Raw genomic sequence first — 18053 nt, forward strand, 5'->3', positions numbered from 1 at the left:
TGTAATGGTGTTAGTTAGGCGCCTACAAATAAAAAATAAAATATACGAGCATGGGTCACGTGTGATGTTGAGTTATGAGACACAAGAGCTGGGGGAATCTCTGTGATGAATAAATGAAACATATACTTGATAAAAGCGCACTGCACCGTCGGCTGTACTGACACTAGAGATGCAAGTCATATCAGAGTCACATCCGGCTCTAAAAAGATGAGTCTTGAGATTTTTATGGACGATTTATAGATCAAAACTGGGAGATAACATCCAGGTTAGGAGCTCCCCAGAACTGCCCGAGGATAAACTTAAGGCGCATGCAATTTCAAACTGCGCTTCGAATCAGATCACAGAAACCGTCATGGGAGATTTCAGGGAAATTGAAGGAGATATTAACGATCACTCCTCCTCCCGCCTCACGCATCAAAATGCGGTGACGATTCCTGACATCCTAACCTCTCTGGGGAGCCACAGGCTGAGCTGCGCCCCTTGAGAGGGGGTGTCACAGTGGCCACGTTACGACCCAGGCATCAACAGCTCACACGAGCGTGCAGGTGAACCTGTCTGTGTGGACAGCACCGGCCATCGCCTCCGACGCCTCAGACATTGGGTGCCTGCCTCCTGCCGGTTGGGAAGCCACCGGTATGTGCAGCTGAGGAGTGAACCTGGACGGGAGGGCTGCGTGGAGCACTATCACACTCACACCTTCTGATCCCGGCATGTCACCTGCCAGCACCTCCCACGCTCTCACCCACTACGCCAAGCGCCGCCCCCAATGTCGTAGCCGCACCGTGACTGGCTCGCACGTCTCAGCCTTCACCCGGGCCCCGCCCCTCCGCTTGACTTTATTTTCTTTAATGAAAGTGCGGGCTTGAAAGGCAGAACGGGGAGACCGGAGCAGATAGCTGACTGAGGGGTTTCCCTGGACCTGCAGGGAGGAGGGAACACGTTGCTACTGACAGCCGCTGTGCTGCGAGTGCCACCCCGAGCCTGGACATGCAACTCATTCATCCCTCAGGTGCCCACGACAAGAGGACTTTTCTGCCAGCGCACACTGTGTGTTAGGAAAGCGCCGCACAGCGCTTCGAAGATTGTCAAGTCAACTTCCTGCCAGCTGCACTGAACTTTTTTTTTTAATCCTTTTATTTTTTACTTCTTTTTTTACTTACCCTGAGGGAGGACGGTGGCATTTGATGTTATTTAAAATACTTTTGAATAAGGAGGAACGGGCCGGACCCCGGTTCTGCGGTTGTCATGGAGTTTTTAAGAGCATGCCTTGTGCTCTCTTTTCTCTGCAGTTCGATACTCACACCTGTAAGTACAACCAAACGTTTACAGTAATGTTTTTCTGCACCTGTGGTATGCGTGGGAATGTCATGTGAGGGCATTATACCCCCAGAACTCTGTTTGTTTCTCGAATAAGCTACGTCTTGTATAAACACACACGTGTGATAAACATCCTGTTTCTTCTTTTCTATATCTGTTTTTGTTATTGACAGTTGGTGCAGACCCACGCTTCTAATCCATGTTTCATATTTTACTTAATTCTGAAGCTTGGGCATGTTAAAATAGCGCCTTATAATGACAGGCAAGGTGACTGCGGTCCATGGAGATAGGGTGGTATATTCCACGGATCACAGCCTTCGCTCTCGTGAGGAAGACGTTGTCAGAACTCAGGTCTCCAGGATTTACAACCAATGGATGACCCACCGCAAAGACTTCCTGAGGTGGGGGTCGATAGGCTGTCAGGACAGATTGATGCACGATCTCAAGTCTGAGGTGAAGGGGGAGTGAGGTCGGGCGCTCAGTTACGGGAAGGAATGGGCTTCATGTCACATGCCTTCTAGGGGTGGGGTAACCAGCTTGCTTTATCTTATATTATTATTTTGTGTAGTATTCTATAGAAGAACTTGGCCCACTGACATCAGAGCGGTTTACAAGTGCATTTTTTTTTCTTTTCCGTTTTTAGGCAGATGGAGATTAAGTGATTGGCACAGTATCACAGGATGTTGAGGAGGCGCCAGGATTCGTACCTGGTTCCCCACTTCCAAAGTTAGGATCTATACCATTAGGCAATGTCTGCATTTTAGGAGCACTTGCCCGGCTTTCCTTTACTTGAATCGGTTTTAGAGGCCATCATTTGAAAGTGCCTGTACAGGGAAAGCCAGGCACTGAAAGATGGCGAACCCAGGGTCGTGAAGTTACCTGGTCATCCTGCCTGTAGTGGCTCCAGCGACCAAGACCTCGGGGGGGGGGGGGGGTAAATGCCAGGCGCTGATTTGCGGTGTCGTCACCACCAGAGTGATAAGTTTGTATCCTGTTAAACAAGGGGTGTGGGTATCAGGAGTGCTGAAAGAGAGGTGTCATAATTTGTGAGAATAGAGGGGGAAACGTGAGTGCTCTGAGGTCATGTTAGCCTCTGTTCTTGGGAGTTCCTTTTATCCCTGTGGGTACAAGTGACCACTGGACACTTGTCACGTCCTTAGCATGGCACCTTGCGGGAGTTCGCTTTGGTGAGCAGCTTTCAGCACAGTAATGCGCATTGGAGAGCTGTTCAGCGAGAATTGGAGGGCACATCCGTGAATGTTTTCATATTCCAAAAACATGTCACTTAATTGGGATTTTGCATAGCTCCAGTCCACAAAGTGGCTGCTTTGGGGTGCTTGATTAATGACAACATCATACTATACCACTACTATTGCGAAAAACAAACACATATGTATATTGAAAGAATTCTGACATATTAGACAATCATGTTCTTGACGTTTATTATTCAGAATAAGTGTCAAACGGCTGAGTGATATGAAGGAGATGTGTTGTTCAGCTGCTTAAGTTAATGACTTTGGAACCACAAGTCTCAGGCTGTAGTCCTGACTTCTGTACTCCATGACATCTGTGTGTCCCTGGGCATGGAGTATTTGTCAGTGCCCGGCAGGGGTGCCGGCCATCGTCATCACCTAACTTACATGCTGGTGATATTGATTTTGAGATATCTGTGCTTTACTTTGTAAAGCAGACAGGCCTTTCTGCACATCGGTGGCACAAAACCTCTGGAATTATGAATACCTGGACCTCCTTTCACCTGTACCCCAGCCAGAGTGTAACCAGTGAAAATTACAAAATACACGAAATATTCAAAGAGGCGAATAGTAAACAGGGTTCTCTGCGTTAAAAATAGCAACAGCTAGCTTGTCCAATGGCAAACTCTGCTTGATGAGAGTGGGTTTCTGGCCCAAAGACGTTGCCTGAAGCTCGGGAGTGGGGGATTGAGGGGGGGGGGGGGGGTGGGGTGTATGCCTAGTAAAAAAAGCACTAGCACCGCCTGATTGTGTGTTACGTTTCCCATTGACCTCTAATCATCGACGTTATAATCACTAAGAACAAGTAGATCACTAGGCGCTAGCTTGGAAGCGCCTTGAAGCGATCCAGTTCCCGTCCGTGTCATAATGCTTTACATAGCTCATTTCATTGGGGTGGCACCCCTGGCGCTTATGTTTGTTTCCCGTGGGTCAGGGCAATAGAGGAGGATAAGGGCAGGAGTTGGCGCGAAAGAGTGAGGGCTCCAGTGAGCGGCGATACAAACAGTTATGGAGGGGTGGGGGGGAGGGGGGCTGGTTCCACTGTATCATCGTTTGACGCCTGAACCTGGTGGAATTGGCGGTCTAGTCGAGCGCTAGAAAGACAGAGGCATGCTCCCAGGTATTTCGACCACTGCAGACGTATTTCTTATTGTATGGTATTTGACACAACTGAAGTCAGGAGTGAGGGGTCCGCACAAGAGCGAGTGTGTTGCAGCGGACTCGTGGGAGAGGTGGGTCTGTGTCATTCAAGGTTGTAAACTCGGCGTGCACTGTGTGTGGCGTGTGCTGTCCCCGCACCGAGTGCACTGAGTCGTACTAGTCCACACGTGGAAACTAATATCAGGGAGGCGCACGATGAACATGGGGGAGATGTGTCACCCTCTCCCTGCCTGTGCTATGCGATAAATGCATGTCAGTCTGAGGAAGCAAACACGTCAGAAAATGCGAGCCAACAGTGAGATTGCGTACTGCGTGTCTGTGGAAGATGCCTGCAGCGCTGTCCAGCAGCTCCCACGGCAGACGTGCAATCAGGCCAGAGTGGGTGTAGCGCAGTACAAACACTTTACAAATGCCTGCGAAGCGCCACAGTGCAGGTACAATAGCTGAGCGGGTTGAGCGCCAGCTGCGGAGATATCTCACAGACTCTAAACCTACTATATCTACTCTGGGTCTCTGATGCAGTTTATAAAATGGATTATCTTTCATTTAATTGAAACATACTAAAACTCTGATCATCACACTGTTGTTCCTGTTGGTCCTATCTTCCATACCCCTGTTCAGTGCTTTGGGATGATTGCTAGTGACGTAGAATGGAGTATTGTAAAAGAAAACACAATCAGAACAATCCATTTTGCTAATAATATCACTGTACATGGCGCGGAAGCTGCAAGTCCAATGTGAACGGTATGTTGTTATTTTGATCCATTTCACCGGCTCTGCACTGCAGCATTGTCTGGCAAGTAACATATGAAGGACTGTGCTGTCACTATGTCTGGCTCGGATAGAATACCAGCAGTGGTCTTTGAATATATTATGCCATGTTTCCCTCACACCTACGTAAAAATTGTTTATCACTTTGCCACCTCTCCACACCACTCTATCAGAAACAAGCATTTTCAATGCAATAGGTCTCGCATTTACGCAAGTTTGAGCTACTGGCATTGTAAATGACAATTACTTTTATTTATGTTTTTATTTTTAAAACGTAAATAAAAGGCCTTGTCATTTACAATTCTAATAGCTCTAAATCTCGCAATCGTGAGACCTATTGCATTGCAAATGCTTGTTGTTTCTGGCTTCTTTATGGTGTTATCAGTCTTTGGTAGGAGTGAGCTTTACCTCCGAGATGAGCGGGTACTTAAGATGACCATGATGTATGCCCATGACTATGCTGACTCTAACTGCAATGTCAATTGAGATGTTGTCGGTGATGTTATTGAACATGTCATGATTGACCCACATTGACAAATACTCCGGCCTCATTTCTTGTCTCGCGTTAAGGTTTTTTTAAAAATAAGAATTAATATCTCTATTCAATGCTATATTTTGAGCTATGAGAACAAGTTATTAATCGCAGTAGACATATGCGCTCTGGATGTAACCTTCTGTTGTCCACGTATTGCTTTTTTAACTTTCATACTTTTTTCATCTTTTTTTAGTATCTCAGGTGTTCTATTTTTAAATGTGTTTGTTTATTAGTGTTTTTGCACAGCTAGCGCACTCTCTATTTGCACTGTTGGATTGAGTGCCCTGGAACACTCCGGAGAGTTGTTCTTTTTTCCTTACACACCTGCAGACAGCTCTTGTTAAAGAAATCTCCGGTCTGGAGCCAGTGAACGGTAATAACCCTAATAGTGGGTGCCTGCGAACAGGGGTGGTGTTAAAGAAGCACTATGTTATGGGAGAACCGTAATAACCCTAATAGTGGGTGCCTACGAACAGGGGTGGGGTTAAAGAAGCGCTGTTATGAAGCGGAGTTTGCACCCTCAGGGAGGTGGTTGTTTAGGGCGTCACATGAGCCGCTGTTTTGCACGCCCTCGTGTTTGTGCACTCTTGGCCTTTCAGCCGTGTCCTTCTTTCTGTGCTTGCTTTAACAGTGACCTAATTATGATGGTATTGGAGGGAGGGAGGGGCAAAGTACTTTCTAATTACCTTCCATGCGCTGACTTCAGGGTGAGTCCTTGCGGACAGTGTGACCTGCGGCTCACGGCACCGGCCAGTGAAGTCCTGCCCTCCCTCCCTGTCACCACCGGTACATGTCACCTGAAGGTCCGGGAGCCCTAATTATGATGGAAGGGGGGGAGGGCGAAGTGCTTTCTAACGACCCTCTGTGCTTTGGCTGCAGGGTGAGTCCTTGCGCACAGTGTGACTTGCGGAGCACGGCACAAGCCAGTGAAGCTCTCACCCTCCCTCCCTGTTACCATCAGTACATGTCACCAGGAGGTCCGGGATCCCTTGATGCAGCCAGACAGGTAGAAACACCACCACTGGCTTGAACCCTCGGCGTTAAGAATGGCCCAGCAGCTCCAGAGAGCCCAGTGACCACCAGCCCATGTAGGGCCTTAGCGCACTGATGACTGAGCAATATCACAAGGCGCTGACCGCGCCTGGCGGCCCCAAAAGAATAGGCTGATTGTTCAAAGCACCCCAAGTGGTCCGACGGGCCATTCCAAAAGGGAAACTGCCCAGGACGGCGAAGCGGCGGTACATGAAGGAGAGGGGAGGGGGGATGGAAGGATCTGAATGGAGCCCAGCAGCTTTGGTGGTATTGTTGGCGGGTAGGGTTAAAATACAGCACATCCCCTCCGATCAGTATTAGTGGACTGGACCGCGGTTACCAACAGTGAACCCTTCAGTTGCACAACGGCCTCCAGCCAGCAGCTGTCAGCCACAGAAACAGTAGGCCCGACTTCCCAAAATTAAAAAGGGGGGTGACTGGCGAGTGGCGCGTAAGTGTCTGACGTGTATGAGAGGGAGAACGGAGGGCCAATCACGAGTTTGTTTTAGCCCCAACCAGGGCACCCGGATGTTCTCACGATGCAGGCTGCGCTGGTTAAAAATATCGACGATGCTAAAAACGACACAGGGCGCAAAGAAGCTGGTTACACGAGGCCAAGAAAAACACTCTCCCATTAAACCGATTACACGGCATAACATTGCAAGTGACACGAAAGTGCTGCTGGTTCTTCACAGTCAGTGCCTCCAGACACTATGATTCATTCAATCGGGCAGATGACCTGGGCGGAGAGAGGGCGCTTCTTTAAAACAAGAGGCGCGCTAGGAAGCAAGAGCAACAAGCGCTCGCCATCTGTTTTCACTCAGCTGCTTGTTTATATTTGCATCTCGCTTTTACTTTCACTTTAAGTGAAAGTGCGATGCAAAAATAAACACGTGGCTGAGTCAAAACAGATGGCCCCCTAAAGATAAGAAAGTGCTTCACGACAGCCGTGAAGCAGACGATCCTGTCTGAATGGGCCGTCTGAAAAGGAGAAAGGGCAGTGACAAAAAAAAAACATTTCCAATGGCAGGCCACCGTTGAGCATAAACAGTGACGCAAGCCAATGGAAATGAGGGGCGGGGCTTCAAGCCCCCTTCTAAAATCTCCTCTCTAACTATAGATCTCGCCGAGCGAGCAGCGCATGCGCTGCAACGCTAGGCGAGACCTAAAAATAGCTGCCTTTTATGGCTTGCCTCTTAGACAGTGTCTGTGCTGCCTGTTGTGAGACATACTGTGGGCTTACCAAAAACATGCAGGAGCTTGGAGTTCACCCATTGCTTAGAATTGGCTGGCTATACTGTAATTTTCAGTTGCCTGCTTCTTGTTTGTGTCCCAGTTTGTTAATCTTGTGTTTGTCCCTCCCGCACAACATAGTCTATCCATCTCTTTTGGTTGGTTGGCTTCTGTGCATCCACTGCATGCTTTTCATGCCAAAACTTTTTTCTTTTAGGTTAAGCACTTCGAGGGAGTGCATGTGATATTCATCTGTTTCCCTCAGCGTTCTTTGTGGTCTCAGGCTCGATGTGCTTCTCTCCACCCCCATGTTGCGCTCACCTCATGTTCAGGTACCTCCCCCTTGCTTTCCCACCCATGTGCTTCTCTCCTGCCCGCTCCAAGTTGCTCTCTTTCGCCTGCTTGTTCCTCCCCAGTGCTTCACTGTCCTTTTTTTTTCATCTGCTTCCCCTCACCCGCCCTCAGGGTTCCTTCTGCCCAAGTTGGTTCAAACCCCATGTTGCATTGCTCCATCTGCTTAAAAAGCTTTTGCCTCTTTTTTTTCTTCATTTAGTTACTGATCCAACTCAGATCAGTAACTACAAAGAAAAAAAGACAGCTCCCAGATCATTTTGAAGGCATGTCATGCATGGTGTATATGCCTGAAAAGTAACATGGTGTGCCATCCCAAATGCTTTTTTTTAGCTCTTTAGCCATGCTGCACATGGTTAAAAATCATTGACAAATCTGATTGGTCCCAAAAGTGAGACATATCGGCTTTGCAATTCTTTTTAATCTGGTCTAGAATACGCCTTCTGCAGTGGTCTTCCTCTGTATTCACGTTCCCTTTATTTTGCTCAACACATAGGGAGAATAGGTAGATAGGTTGGGAGCTTGAGCCCAAACAGAAGGCTTGCAGTGAGCAACAAAACAGCAGGAATGCACTTCTGGTCACAAATCAAATAACTGTGAGGTGGTAGCCATGCATTTTCCTTTGTAGGACTGCATTCCTGATGCTTTTCACTCCAGTAGTGCTGTTCACCTGCCTCTAACTCTCCCCCTCCATTTCCAGTGCACGTTACCACATCCAAGCAGGGTATCACTGCACTGCGTTTTCATTGGTTGTGAGACAGAGGCATAGCAGTAGCCCCAGCAGCTCCCGCAGTGCGTGGGGAGCCAGATCTATAGTGGGCCCCCTCCCTCACTGTACATGGGTGGTAGACCCTTGGCCCGTGGTGGCCCCCTCCATGTACTTTGCAGGGGGAGTCTCCTCAAGTTTTGTTACGCCACTGATGTGACATAATTATTTTTAGGCGTAAACATGTAGTACAGAGTTATTTTATGACTTCAAGTTCCTAGGGCACCCTCAATCCTGCTGCAGCATTCTTTTTATAGGCTGGATCATTCTAACCCTAGTAGCCTGATTGGTTTAATTGGGCGCTTGTCTGTGAGTTCTCTGTTATTGTAATCAGATGTATTGCACAACAACAAACCTTTGACTAAAACAAGCTAGGATCTTTGACTTTGCTAGATAAATGAGTTACAACAATGATCTGTTTGTGACTAATTATAATAGATTTTTTTTTCAATTCCGAAAGTATGAGCCAGACAACTGAAGATGAATAAGGACTATTGACATGATAGTGGTCTGCGGCTTGGCTCAGTCATTCCCATTCTCCGCTTCACACCACTTCCTCACCAGTCTTACACTTTGTTAGGCTCTTCCCTTTTTCTCCCTCTATCCTTATGAGCTTTACTAAAGACGGTTGATATGGCACTGGGGGAAACATCCTTTACCACGCAACCATTACAACGCGGTATGGTTACATCGCGGTCGTGACAACGCAAGTCGTTACACCGACTTGCACTGGAGGGCGATCTAGACTAAGGAATAGTGTGAATTACTATTCCAACACCTTCCCTACGGTACGTAGACTGGAGTTGGAATAGTAATTCACACTATTCCTAAATCCAGCGCCCTCCAACGCAAGTCGATGTAATGACTTGCGTTGTCACGACTGCGATGTAACATACCGCGTTGTGATGGTACGCGTTGTATCATCATACATCCGGCACTGGTCTTTGGTTTGTCTGAGTCATTCCACTTCTTCCTTCTGGTCCAGGGAGGACCTGGCTTGGCAGGTCGGGCTGGACTATTCCCATGAGGGACAGGGTCAAGACTGATTTTTACATGGCTTGGTCCAAACTGGGACGGCATGGTGAGCAAAAGAACAATGGATTTAACCCAGATCCTTGCGACTGGGGGTGAATGTTCGCATTGTTCAGCATTCCGTCCATCAATAGTTCCTTTTGCTCGCAATTAAAATTTGCACATATGTGACCATTGCTTTCTGTGCTCTGTAGAGAAGCCAAGGAATTGGATGAGCATGTATAGTGAACACCTTTATGACCCAGGGACAGGCACTGTGAGAATCTCACAATGTCGTCAGTCTCAACTACAAAGCTCTCCATCAATACTTTATAATAAACACCCTCTCTGAACCTGATCACAGATACAAATTCCAGTCCTGAACTTTTCAACTGCAAATTACTACTATCAGGTGTATTGGTCTAATTAGTTCAATAGCAGCAAACCAAGAGTACAATGCCCTGAGGCATTAAGATGGCACACAAAAGGATAAGACTGGAATTATTTTCCTAATTGACATGGAGTGAAGTGGCCACTCATGGTTTGGAGATGCATTATTCAGTAAAAAAAGTGAAATATGTTAGCAGGTTTTGAAACAACAGTCTATTAAGAGTGATTTTCTAAAACAATGTTTTGTTAGTGAAGTGGAAAAACAAGAAAATGCGCCTTTTAGCAGGCGCTGTGTGAACAACTGTCTGTACCAACCACTAATGTCGAAGTTAAAAGAAAAGCAACCACTCGAGTTTTGAAAGGCGACGTAGTATTACAATACTTATATGTAAAGGTTGATTTACGGAGTTGCAAAAAAAACATCCAGGTATGTTTTTCCATCTCCATATTTTCAAATCTACACTCTACATTGACACATGTTTCGGTTTACTCAGTGATCAATGCAGAGGCTTCATCAGGTAAAAAGAAAAAACTTAAGCTCAATTATAGTATTGTCAACAGACTTGTGCAAGTAAATATGAATAGTGGACTGTCAATGATATAAGTTATAGACACACACGCACCCGTCAGGACGTTTTGTTTTTTAGAAAAGCACACATTGGTCATGGCTTCATTATTGATGTGTTGTGTTGTTTTCTGTGTTATAGCAGAATCATAGAGAATTCGAGTTATTGTTCAAATTGTATAACAATAGAGTGCAAAAAGGTAGAAAATGCAAAACACTACTCTTTGAAAATCTGTTTATAGTTTTGTGTATTTATCTATAATAAAAAGTCTAGTCAGTCACCATGCCTAGCATAATAGGATTTACTATACTTGATCAATTGCTTTTTTAGCTCACAAAATGTACTTTCTTTTTCCTTAATTAATCAGTTTTTAGTTCTGGCAGCTATTTTTATGTGGAGTAGAGTTCAGAGACAGTTCTCTCAAATCCCCCACCCCCTCCCCCCATGTTTGACGCTCTGCTGTGCGCTTACACTAATGCACAACCACCAGCACCCATTCATGTTACATGTGTGCTGTGCATAACAGCATCTGACGGGGTAGGGATTGGAGCCTCTCTCTCCCCTGCACCACCCTCTGCATACCTCACTTTAAGGACAATCCATAGTTCCTTTTGTCTAAGTGCCCCTTTGCCCTTTGTTTTTAACAATACCGGTGATACCTACTATTAAAGGTAATTCTTTAGTCTTACCGAAAGGTATTTTAGCTTTTCTGTATTACACATTACTCAGTGTGTCTTTTCTAAAGAACTTCCTCATACAGCGGTTGAGCCCACAGAGGAAGCATCTCTTACTAAGGTGGGGTGAGGTAGCCAATGATGAAGCATAACACAAAACGTGGGTGGGGCTTCCTCATCCAGTGTAACTGAAACACATACCTATCCACCAAGATAGGTTTAATGCCTGTGCATGGCACAACCATTTTCAGCGTTGCATTTTGTGTGTTCACCTAGTTTCTTTTGAAGGGTGTACAATGGATGTACCCCATTTTTCTCTCTCTCTTTCTCTCTCTCTCTCTCTCTCTCTCTGTTAGACGAATCAAAGACACACCCTCTTTGTGTCAATTTAGTTAGCAGCAAAGAGACAAAATTCAATTGCTTTTAATTCTGAAGTTCTGTGTGTACCTAATGTAGATCTCTGGGCATAATTGCAATACAATTACCATTTGCATGCAACAGATTAATAATTGGATTTCGTTTTGTAATTTAATAATATGTGTTATTACAATCCCACGTGATGGAACTAATTTTGTCACCCTCAGTAGAATGAAAGATGAAGTTAGAAGCTGCAAAGATTCAATTATATAGAGTTTACAGGTTGCACGCCGCCGTTAGCAGGGGGGGGGGGGGGTCGTAACTCCCTGAGCTATTTTACTAGGATTGGACCTTGTGCCATTCATGTTATCATCCATATAGCAATACATATACAAACCCACCGAGATTTCTTAAAGTAAATACCTGCAGATTCCACACGATGCTCTACAGTAGGCATAGTACTGATCTAAGCTATTTTATGTTAACGCAAACATAAAATCTGAGATTTCACACCAAACGTTTCTACAAGTGCATTAACCACCTGAGCTATGGGAATAGAGGAGCACTCCGAGGCGTGTTGGATGCACGCAAACCCCTTCAATAGCACACACACATGAACGTCTAAATCCGCCAGCTATCTTAAAATGTGGTCTGGTAAAAACCGAGAAGTCCATTCTGAACATCTTTGCCATTCAAGTGTAAAGTAGATTAAACTCAAGTGTCTCCACAGAGCATATTTATGCATTCACTTTCCATTAGCTGATTTCCTTGGCACAGAACTCAAAACTTGAACTACTTTGCCTTTTATCTACAGGAAACATAAAATTCACGCCTTCAAAAGAAACATAAAACCCATGGGTGAATCTGAAGTCACGATTTTTGGCAAAATACATCAATAATTTAACATTAGCTCCTCCCACCTACTGCACCGGCGCTTCCAAAAGACATTAGTCAGCAAATGCCTGCAGACTGGCTAATCGACGATTCACTCAATTAGGGCGCGCGCATTAATTATGGAAGCGCCGCGATTTGAGGCATTTGTTTCTGCCGTGGGACTGCCGCGCGTCATCTGCTCTTCATAGCCCAGCTGGTAGATTCTCCCTGTTTACCGACGGAGCAGTAAATGCCGCTGCAGCAGCAGGTTGCGTTTTCGAAAGGGGGTGTGGGCTAGAAGCCAAGTTGCCAAGTTTACCGAGATTTACCGCGACCCACTTGTGTGAGGAAATCTGAAGAGGCGCATTGTGCGAACGACAAAAAAAGCCGCATTTCCTGCGCGTCATTCGGTGATGATGCAATTGGCCACGCTCGCCCTAATAATGTTTTTTTTTAACATACAACTACGCAGGGTTTTGCCTTAGACCAACGAGTGTGGTGTTGCGCGAGATCTCTCATAAACCCTCCAGTACAAATCTGAATACTCGGAGTTACCTAAATGCTAATTGGATAATAGCTGTAATTTTGCCACGCGACCAAAGTCACAGGATTTTCCTTTTGCCAATTGCGCGTGTTTTCATGTGGTGGTAGATTCAATGCAGAGCCAGGCGGTCCTGTTTTAGTTTACATGCCTTAACACGACGTTCACGGGGTGTTTGGACAGTTTGCATGACTTATGAGGGGTCTACAGCTGTTTCGCGACGTAAAGCCATTTAGCAACGCGTTTGTGACATCTTTTTGGCACATACAAGCTTTTGCGCTGGGAATGTGACTATCTGATAAAGGCTGGTTTCACAAGTACTGAACGAAGTTCTATTTTGAATTATTTGTAAATTGGAATCCTGATACTGAAAGTTTGATGTCCCGAGTGGCAGGGAGTTTTCCAGTAGCCCTGTCTTATCGTAGCTGCCAAGGGGTGATGTGTTCAGTGTGACACCTGAAGCAAATCATGGCTTTTTAGCGCTTTGCATCCTGGGAGTACTTAGCCCATGCAATGGGAATATTAGACTTCCCAGAATGCAGGGCAATGTTGGTTACAATGTGAGAACTGATTTAAGGTATCAGGCATGGCATTGGAGAGCTTGGTAGCAAGGCCTGATCGTTTAATCCTTTCTACCCCCTCAACCAAACGGTATAATCCTGTGTAAATTGCTTTCTCCCTGTGCAGTTTCCAGTTTGAAAGAATAGCAAACGATGCTCCTTATTTTGAGTTTGGCAGTCTGAATTCTCCCTCACAAAGGTTGTAGAAGTACCATCCACCATATATTAGGTGTATTATTGCTTATGGCACTTTAATGTAGAAGTTGCAATATCCACCACATTTTGCCAGAGTATCCATTCTGTCAAATTCCATATAAGGACCTATGCAATGTGATGCTTTCCACACTGAGCTCTGGTTTTCTGCCTGATCCTCCTTGTGTTGAGCATTTGTTCATGCAAAATTATATTCAGGGCCACTGGAATTATGTGATACTGCTGCCACATCGTTTTTTCCACATAATTATGGATATACCACATTTCCCACATAGTCCATAATTTGCTGCCAAATCTGCAGATTTTAACCAAAAATAAAGTTTTTGCTTCTAGCTCAAACAGTTCAAAAGTTACTAAAAGTGCAGAGGCACCTGTTACAGTGCTGTGAATGACCCATTGCAAAGGTTGACTGGTCACTTTTCTGTTGTCTATTGCTGTGTTTGAGCGTTAAAGTGTTACTAATGAGGTCTCTTCTATGCTTCCAGTAAAGCTCTCTGATGCCTTCTTTCATGATCTTGATTTAATTACTTCCAAATTCTTATGGAATAATAAAAGGGCTAGAATTGCCTATAAATTTTTGAGGAAACCCTATGAGTTGGGGGGATGTAATCTTCCTGATTGGGGGAAGTATCAATCTGCTTTTCTAGCCTCTCAAGGTGCGCTCTGGTTTTCCCCTCCCCTTATGCATGTTCCAGCTTGGTTGCTAATAGAACAGGAATTGGCCTCTCCTCTTCCAACGGCCTCTTTCTTAACCACAAATACTCTTTTCATTCCATTTTCTAGATCTATTATTTTGGATACTGTTGCTGCGATTCGTAAAATTGATATGAGAGTGGCGATTCCGTTGCATAAAACTAGATGGTCATCCATTTGGCGCAATTCCAAAATTAAGATTAATATTGATCCGGACTTGATGTCTTATTGGTCGGGGAAAGGTATCTCTCTTGTTAAACATTTGTATGATTCCAAAAATGACCCTCTTCCTTTCTCTACCCTGGCCCAGCAATTTTCTTTATCTAATATAGATTTTTATACTTTTCTTAAGATAAAGGTAGCACTTGCTAGATTACAGCTTCAGCCTTCTTCCCCTATGATTATGCTTTTTCACTTATGGATTAAGTCTGGTCATGTTGCATCTAGGATTTATAAATTTTTGTCGTCCTCGACACTTCCTACCCAAACTGTTGCACAGCAAAAATGGTTACGTCATTTCGGGCATGAGATCACCGATCATATTTCTTCAGACACTTGGCAAGATATTGGTAGGCTTTCTCTTCGTAATAAAATCGCCCCCTCACTAATGCAATCTAAGTTTTTCTCTATTAATCTTCTTCACTGGACTCCCATTCGTTTACACGCGCTAAATCTCAAGGACGATGATCGATGTTGGAGTTGTGGGCTAGCACCTGGTGATTTCCAACATATGTTCTTTGATTGCTCTCTTCTCCAACCCTTTTGGAGTCTAGTTCACAAACACCTCATGCTTATCTTTGATATTCAGTTTCAACTCTCTTTTCCACTAATTCTTCTAGGTCCGCTGGCTGCCTCGGTCCCGTTGCCCTTAGATGCCATGGAATTACAATTATTGGATCTTTTACTATCTATTGCAGTCAAGGTAATTCTCATGGAGTGGAAATCTTTTTCTTCAGTCTCTTATCATACTTGGTGGGCATGGGTTTCTTTTCTGCGTAGTGCTCATACGTCAGTTGATCATGCTCACCTTTCTCCGTCTATATCTAATGAGGTGTGGCTGACTCTAGATACGTACATGCAAAGAGCCTCAGAGGGTTTGGTGGCTCAATACCCTTTTGATGTGCCTGGTTAATGATGGTGTTGTTGTTGGGTGAATCCTTTGGAAATCCTCTTCTCTTTTCTCATCTTGTCTTGTCTTTTTTCTTCTTTTCTTCTTTCTTTTTCTGTCTTTGCTTTCTTTCCTTTCTTTCCCTTCATCCCTAAGTTATTATATGATGATGATACTTTTGATAAACACGGCTCCTGATTATCCATTGATTCTTCCTTATTCAATGCATTCCTCTGATACTTCCAGATTAATGAACTTTGTAAGGTGTTTTTTTTTTTTTTTTAAGTTTTAACTCTCATTTTACCAGGTTGAATGTCTTTTAGCTGATATCATTTGTATCATTCTTGATTGTATTCTATGCTTGTTTTTACTCCCTTAAAATAATAAATTCTTTTGAAATCAAAAAAAAAAAAAAGTGTTACTAATGAGGCGTAGCCTATGCTCAGACAGTGTTAACAGGTGTCAAAATGACATAATAATGAAGTACTATTATCAGAAAATGTGCCGACCTAGCTGCATAATTTGGCTTATTTTGCCACATAATTTAGTCAACCCTGGTGCTTAATTTTCAAATTGATGCTGCAAAATCCTGGATGGAGTCTGTAAAGTGAATCAGGACTACATCTCCTAAAATGCAGTAGATTGTAAAAAAAAAAAAGAACATACAGTACATTAGCACCGCCCTATGTGGGGGTGTGATCTGGCACCCTAAAATAGAAGGATGCATATAACTATGTTTACAAGGTGACTCTGCAAAATCAGGCTCCCCATACTCTAGTCAAGCTTTTTCTCTGTTAAACTGTTGTAACCAAGAACTTTAGTCACATTAGTGTTTAACTGGACATTAGTCCCATAATGAATAGGGTTTCTCAGTGAATGTGCTGGAGAGGAACAAAGGGCCCCTTACTACTAATTTTGGCTTTGGGACGATGAATCTGGCTTTTACTGAATGATAGGGTAAATTTAATAGCATATCAAAAGCAAAGAGGCATATGTCATGGCCGCCTTCTGCAGAGTGCTTTGAGGATCCATAAACCTTTCTTAGTGTGCTGTCTAGCAGGAATGTTTTACTGGCGACATCCAGTATAGACAACGTTTGGATGGGTAACTACGTTGTACAGTGGAGTGTGGTGTCATACACTTGAGTAGCATGCGGTGTCATAGAGTGGACTGGGCGGTTGTAGAGTGGAGTGGATTTTCGTATAGTGGAATGACATGCCACAGAGTGGAGTGGCGTGTCTTACAGTGTGGTGGAGTGGTATGTCATGTTGCAGAGTATTGTTTAAAGAGGGGTAGTTTGAAAATGGCTAAGTAGGTGAAATGTGGGAGAAATATGGAATATGTGGTGTAAAAGGTCGTTTTTGGTTGTAGATCTAAATTGTTTGTGTAGTTTGAAACTTATAGGGAATGATTATAAAGGTAAAATTACACTTTTGTGAAAGTTTATGATTGTTTGCTATTCACAAACATATTTTGTGAGTAGTATCTATTTAAGACTGCAGAGTCTCTGCACATAAAAAGATAAACCAGTCTATTTTTAGGTTGAATCTGGGCAGCACATGCGCTGCTACAAGGGATGCAGTATTGGAGTGTGGACTTGAAGCCCAGCCTACACTCTGCCCATATTTTTAATTGGCTTGTGTCATTGTCCCTCATAAACGCTGGCTTCCGATTCCTCATTAGAGTTCTTGTTCTTTAACACTTTTAAGCTGAACACGGCGTCCACCTCAGAGATACTGTGCTTTTTTCCAACTTTTAAAAAAAATCTTGAATGCTGAGCACGGCGCCCACTTCAGGGACACCGCGCTGTGTTTCATTTGTTCAAATAACTTTAATGGTGAGCGCGGAGCTTGCTTCACGGACACAGCGCTCTGTTTAATTTTTTTTTTACTTTAATGGTGATCGCGGCACCCGCATCAGGGATACCGCACTCTGTTTCATTTTTTGAAAACTTTAATGGTGAGTCCATTGCCTGCTTCAGGGACACCTCGCTCTGTTTCATTTTTTTTTAACTTCAATGGTGAGCGTGGCGCCCACTTTAGGGACACCACGCTCTCTGTAATACAATAGGTCTTGCCTTTTCAAAACTTTGACCTGTTGGTATTGTAAAAGACAATGCCTTTTATTATTATAAAAGGCATTACCATTTACAATGCCAATAGCTCAAAATCTCGCAATTACGAGACCTATTGCATTGCAAATGCTTGTTTTATGTGCCAAGACTTCGCAGTCATAAAGATATTACCATTAAAATGCTTTGTGAATAGCAAACAGTCATAAACTTACAGAAAAGTATACGTTTACCATTGTGAATTAGGCCCTTAAGGCAGCAAAAGTTAGAGGTTAAATATGCCATGGTATGCCACAACAATTTTGCGGTATAGCATGGTACATGCCAATGACGAAACAATATACGACTGGCTAAAGAATGCCTTTATAAAAGTAAACAGCAACCACATAATTCACATTACACTTTGGCTATGTTGTGGCTGGTAAGTGTAAATATAGTGTTGTACTGTTTTATAAGTGAATAGAACTGGATGTATCAGAATCTATAAGTGTGTAAAGGTAAGTAAAAGTTGTTTTATTAGTTAACATATTTGATAATAAATTTGTGGAGTACTGTAGTAGTACCATATTGTTTAGAC

General features: G+C 44.1%; 1 protein-coding gene across 2 annotated transcripts in view; it reads left to right on the forward strand.

Moving 5' to 3' along the window:
• The first annotated feature begins 832 nt into the window (after nt 1-832).
• Nucleotides 833-18053, forward strand: part of VIPR1 (vasoactive intestinal peptide receptor 1) — an 806458-nt gene continuing 789237 nt past the window's right edge. The window contains exon 1 of one of the 2 annotated variants that reach the window (XM_085628778.1): nt 833-1305. In XM_085628778.1, coding sequence (XP_085484904.1) covers nt 1246-1305 — 60 coding nt within the window. In that variant the 5' untranslated portion in view covers nt 833-1245. The remainder of the gene's footprint in view (nt 1306-18053) is intronic. The other variant, XM_085628776.1, reaches the window with a different exon arrangement.

Source organism: Triturus cristatus, chromosome 10, assembly GCF_964204655.1.
Source record: "Triturus cristatus chromosome 10, aTriCri1.1, whole genome shotgun sequence".
Lineage (NCBI taxonomy): Eukaryota > Metazoa > Chordata > Amphibia > Caudata > Salamandridae > Triturus > Triturus cristatus.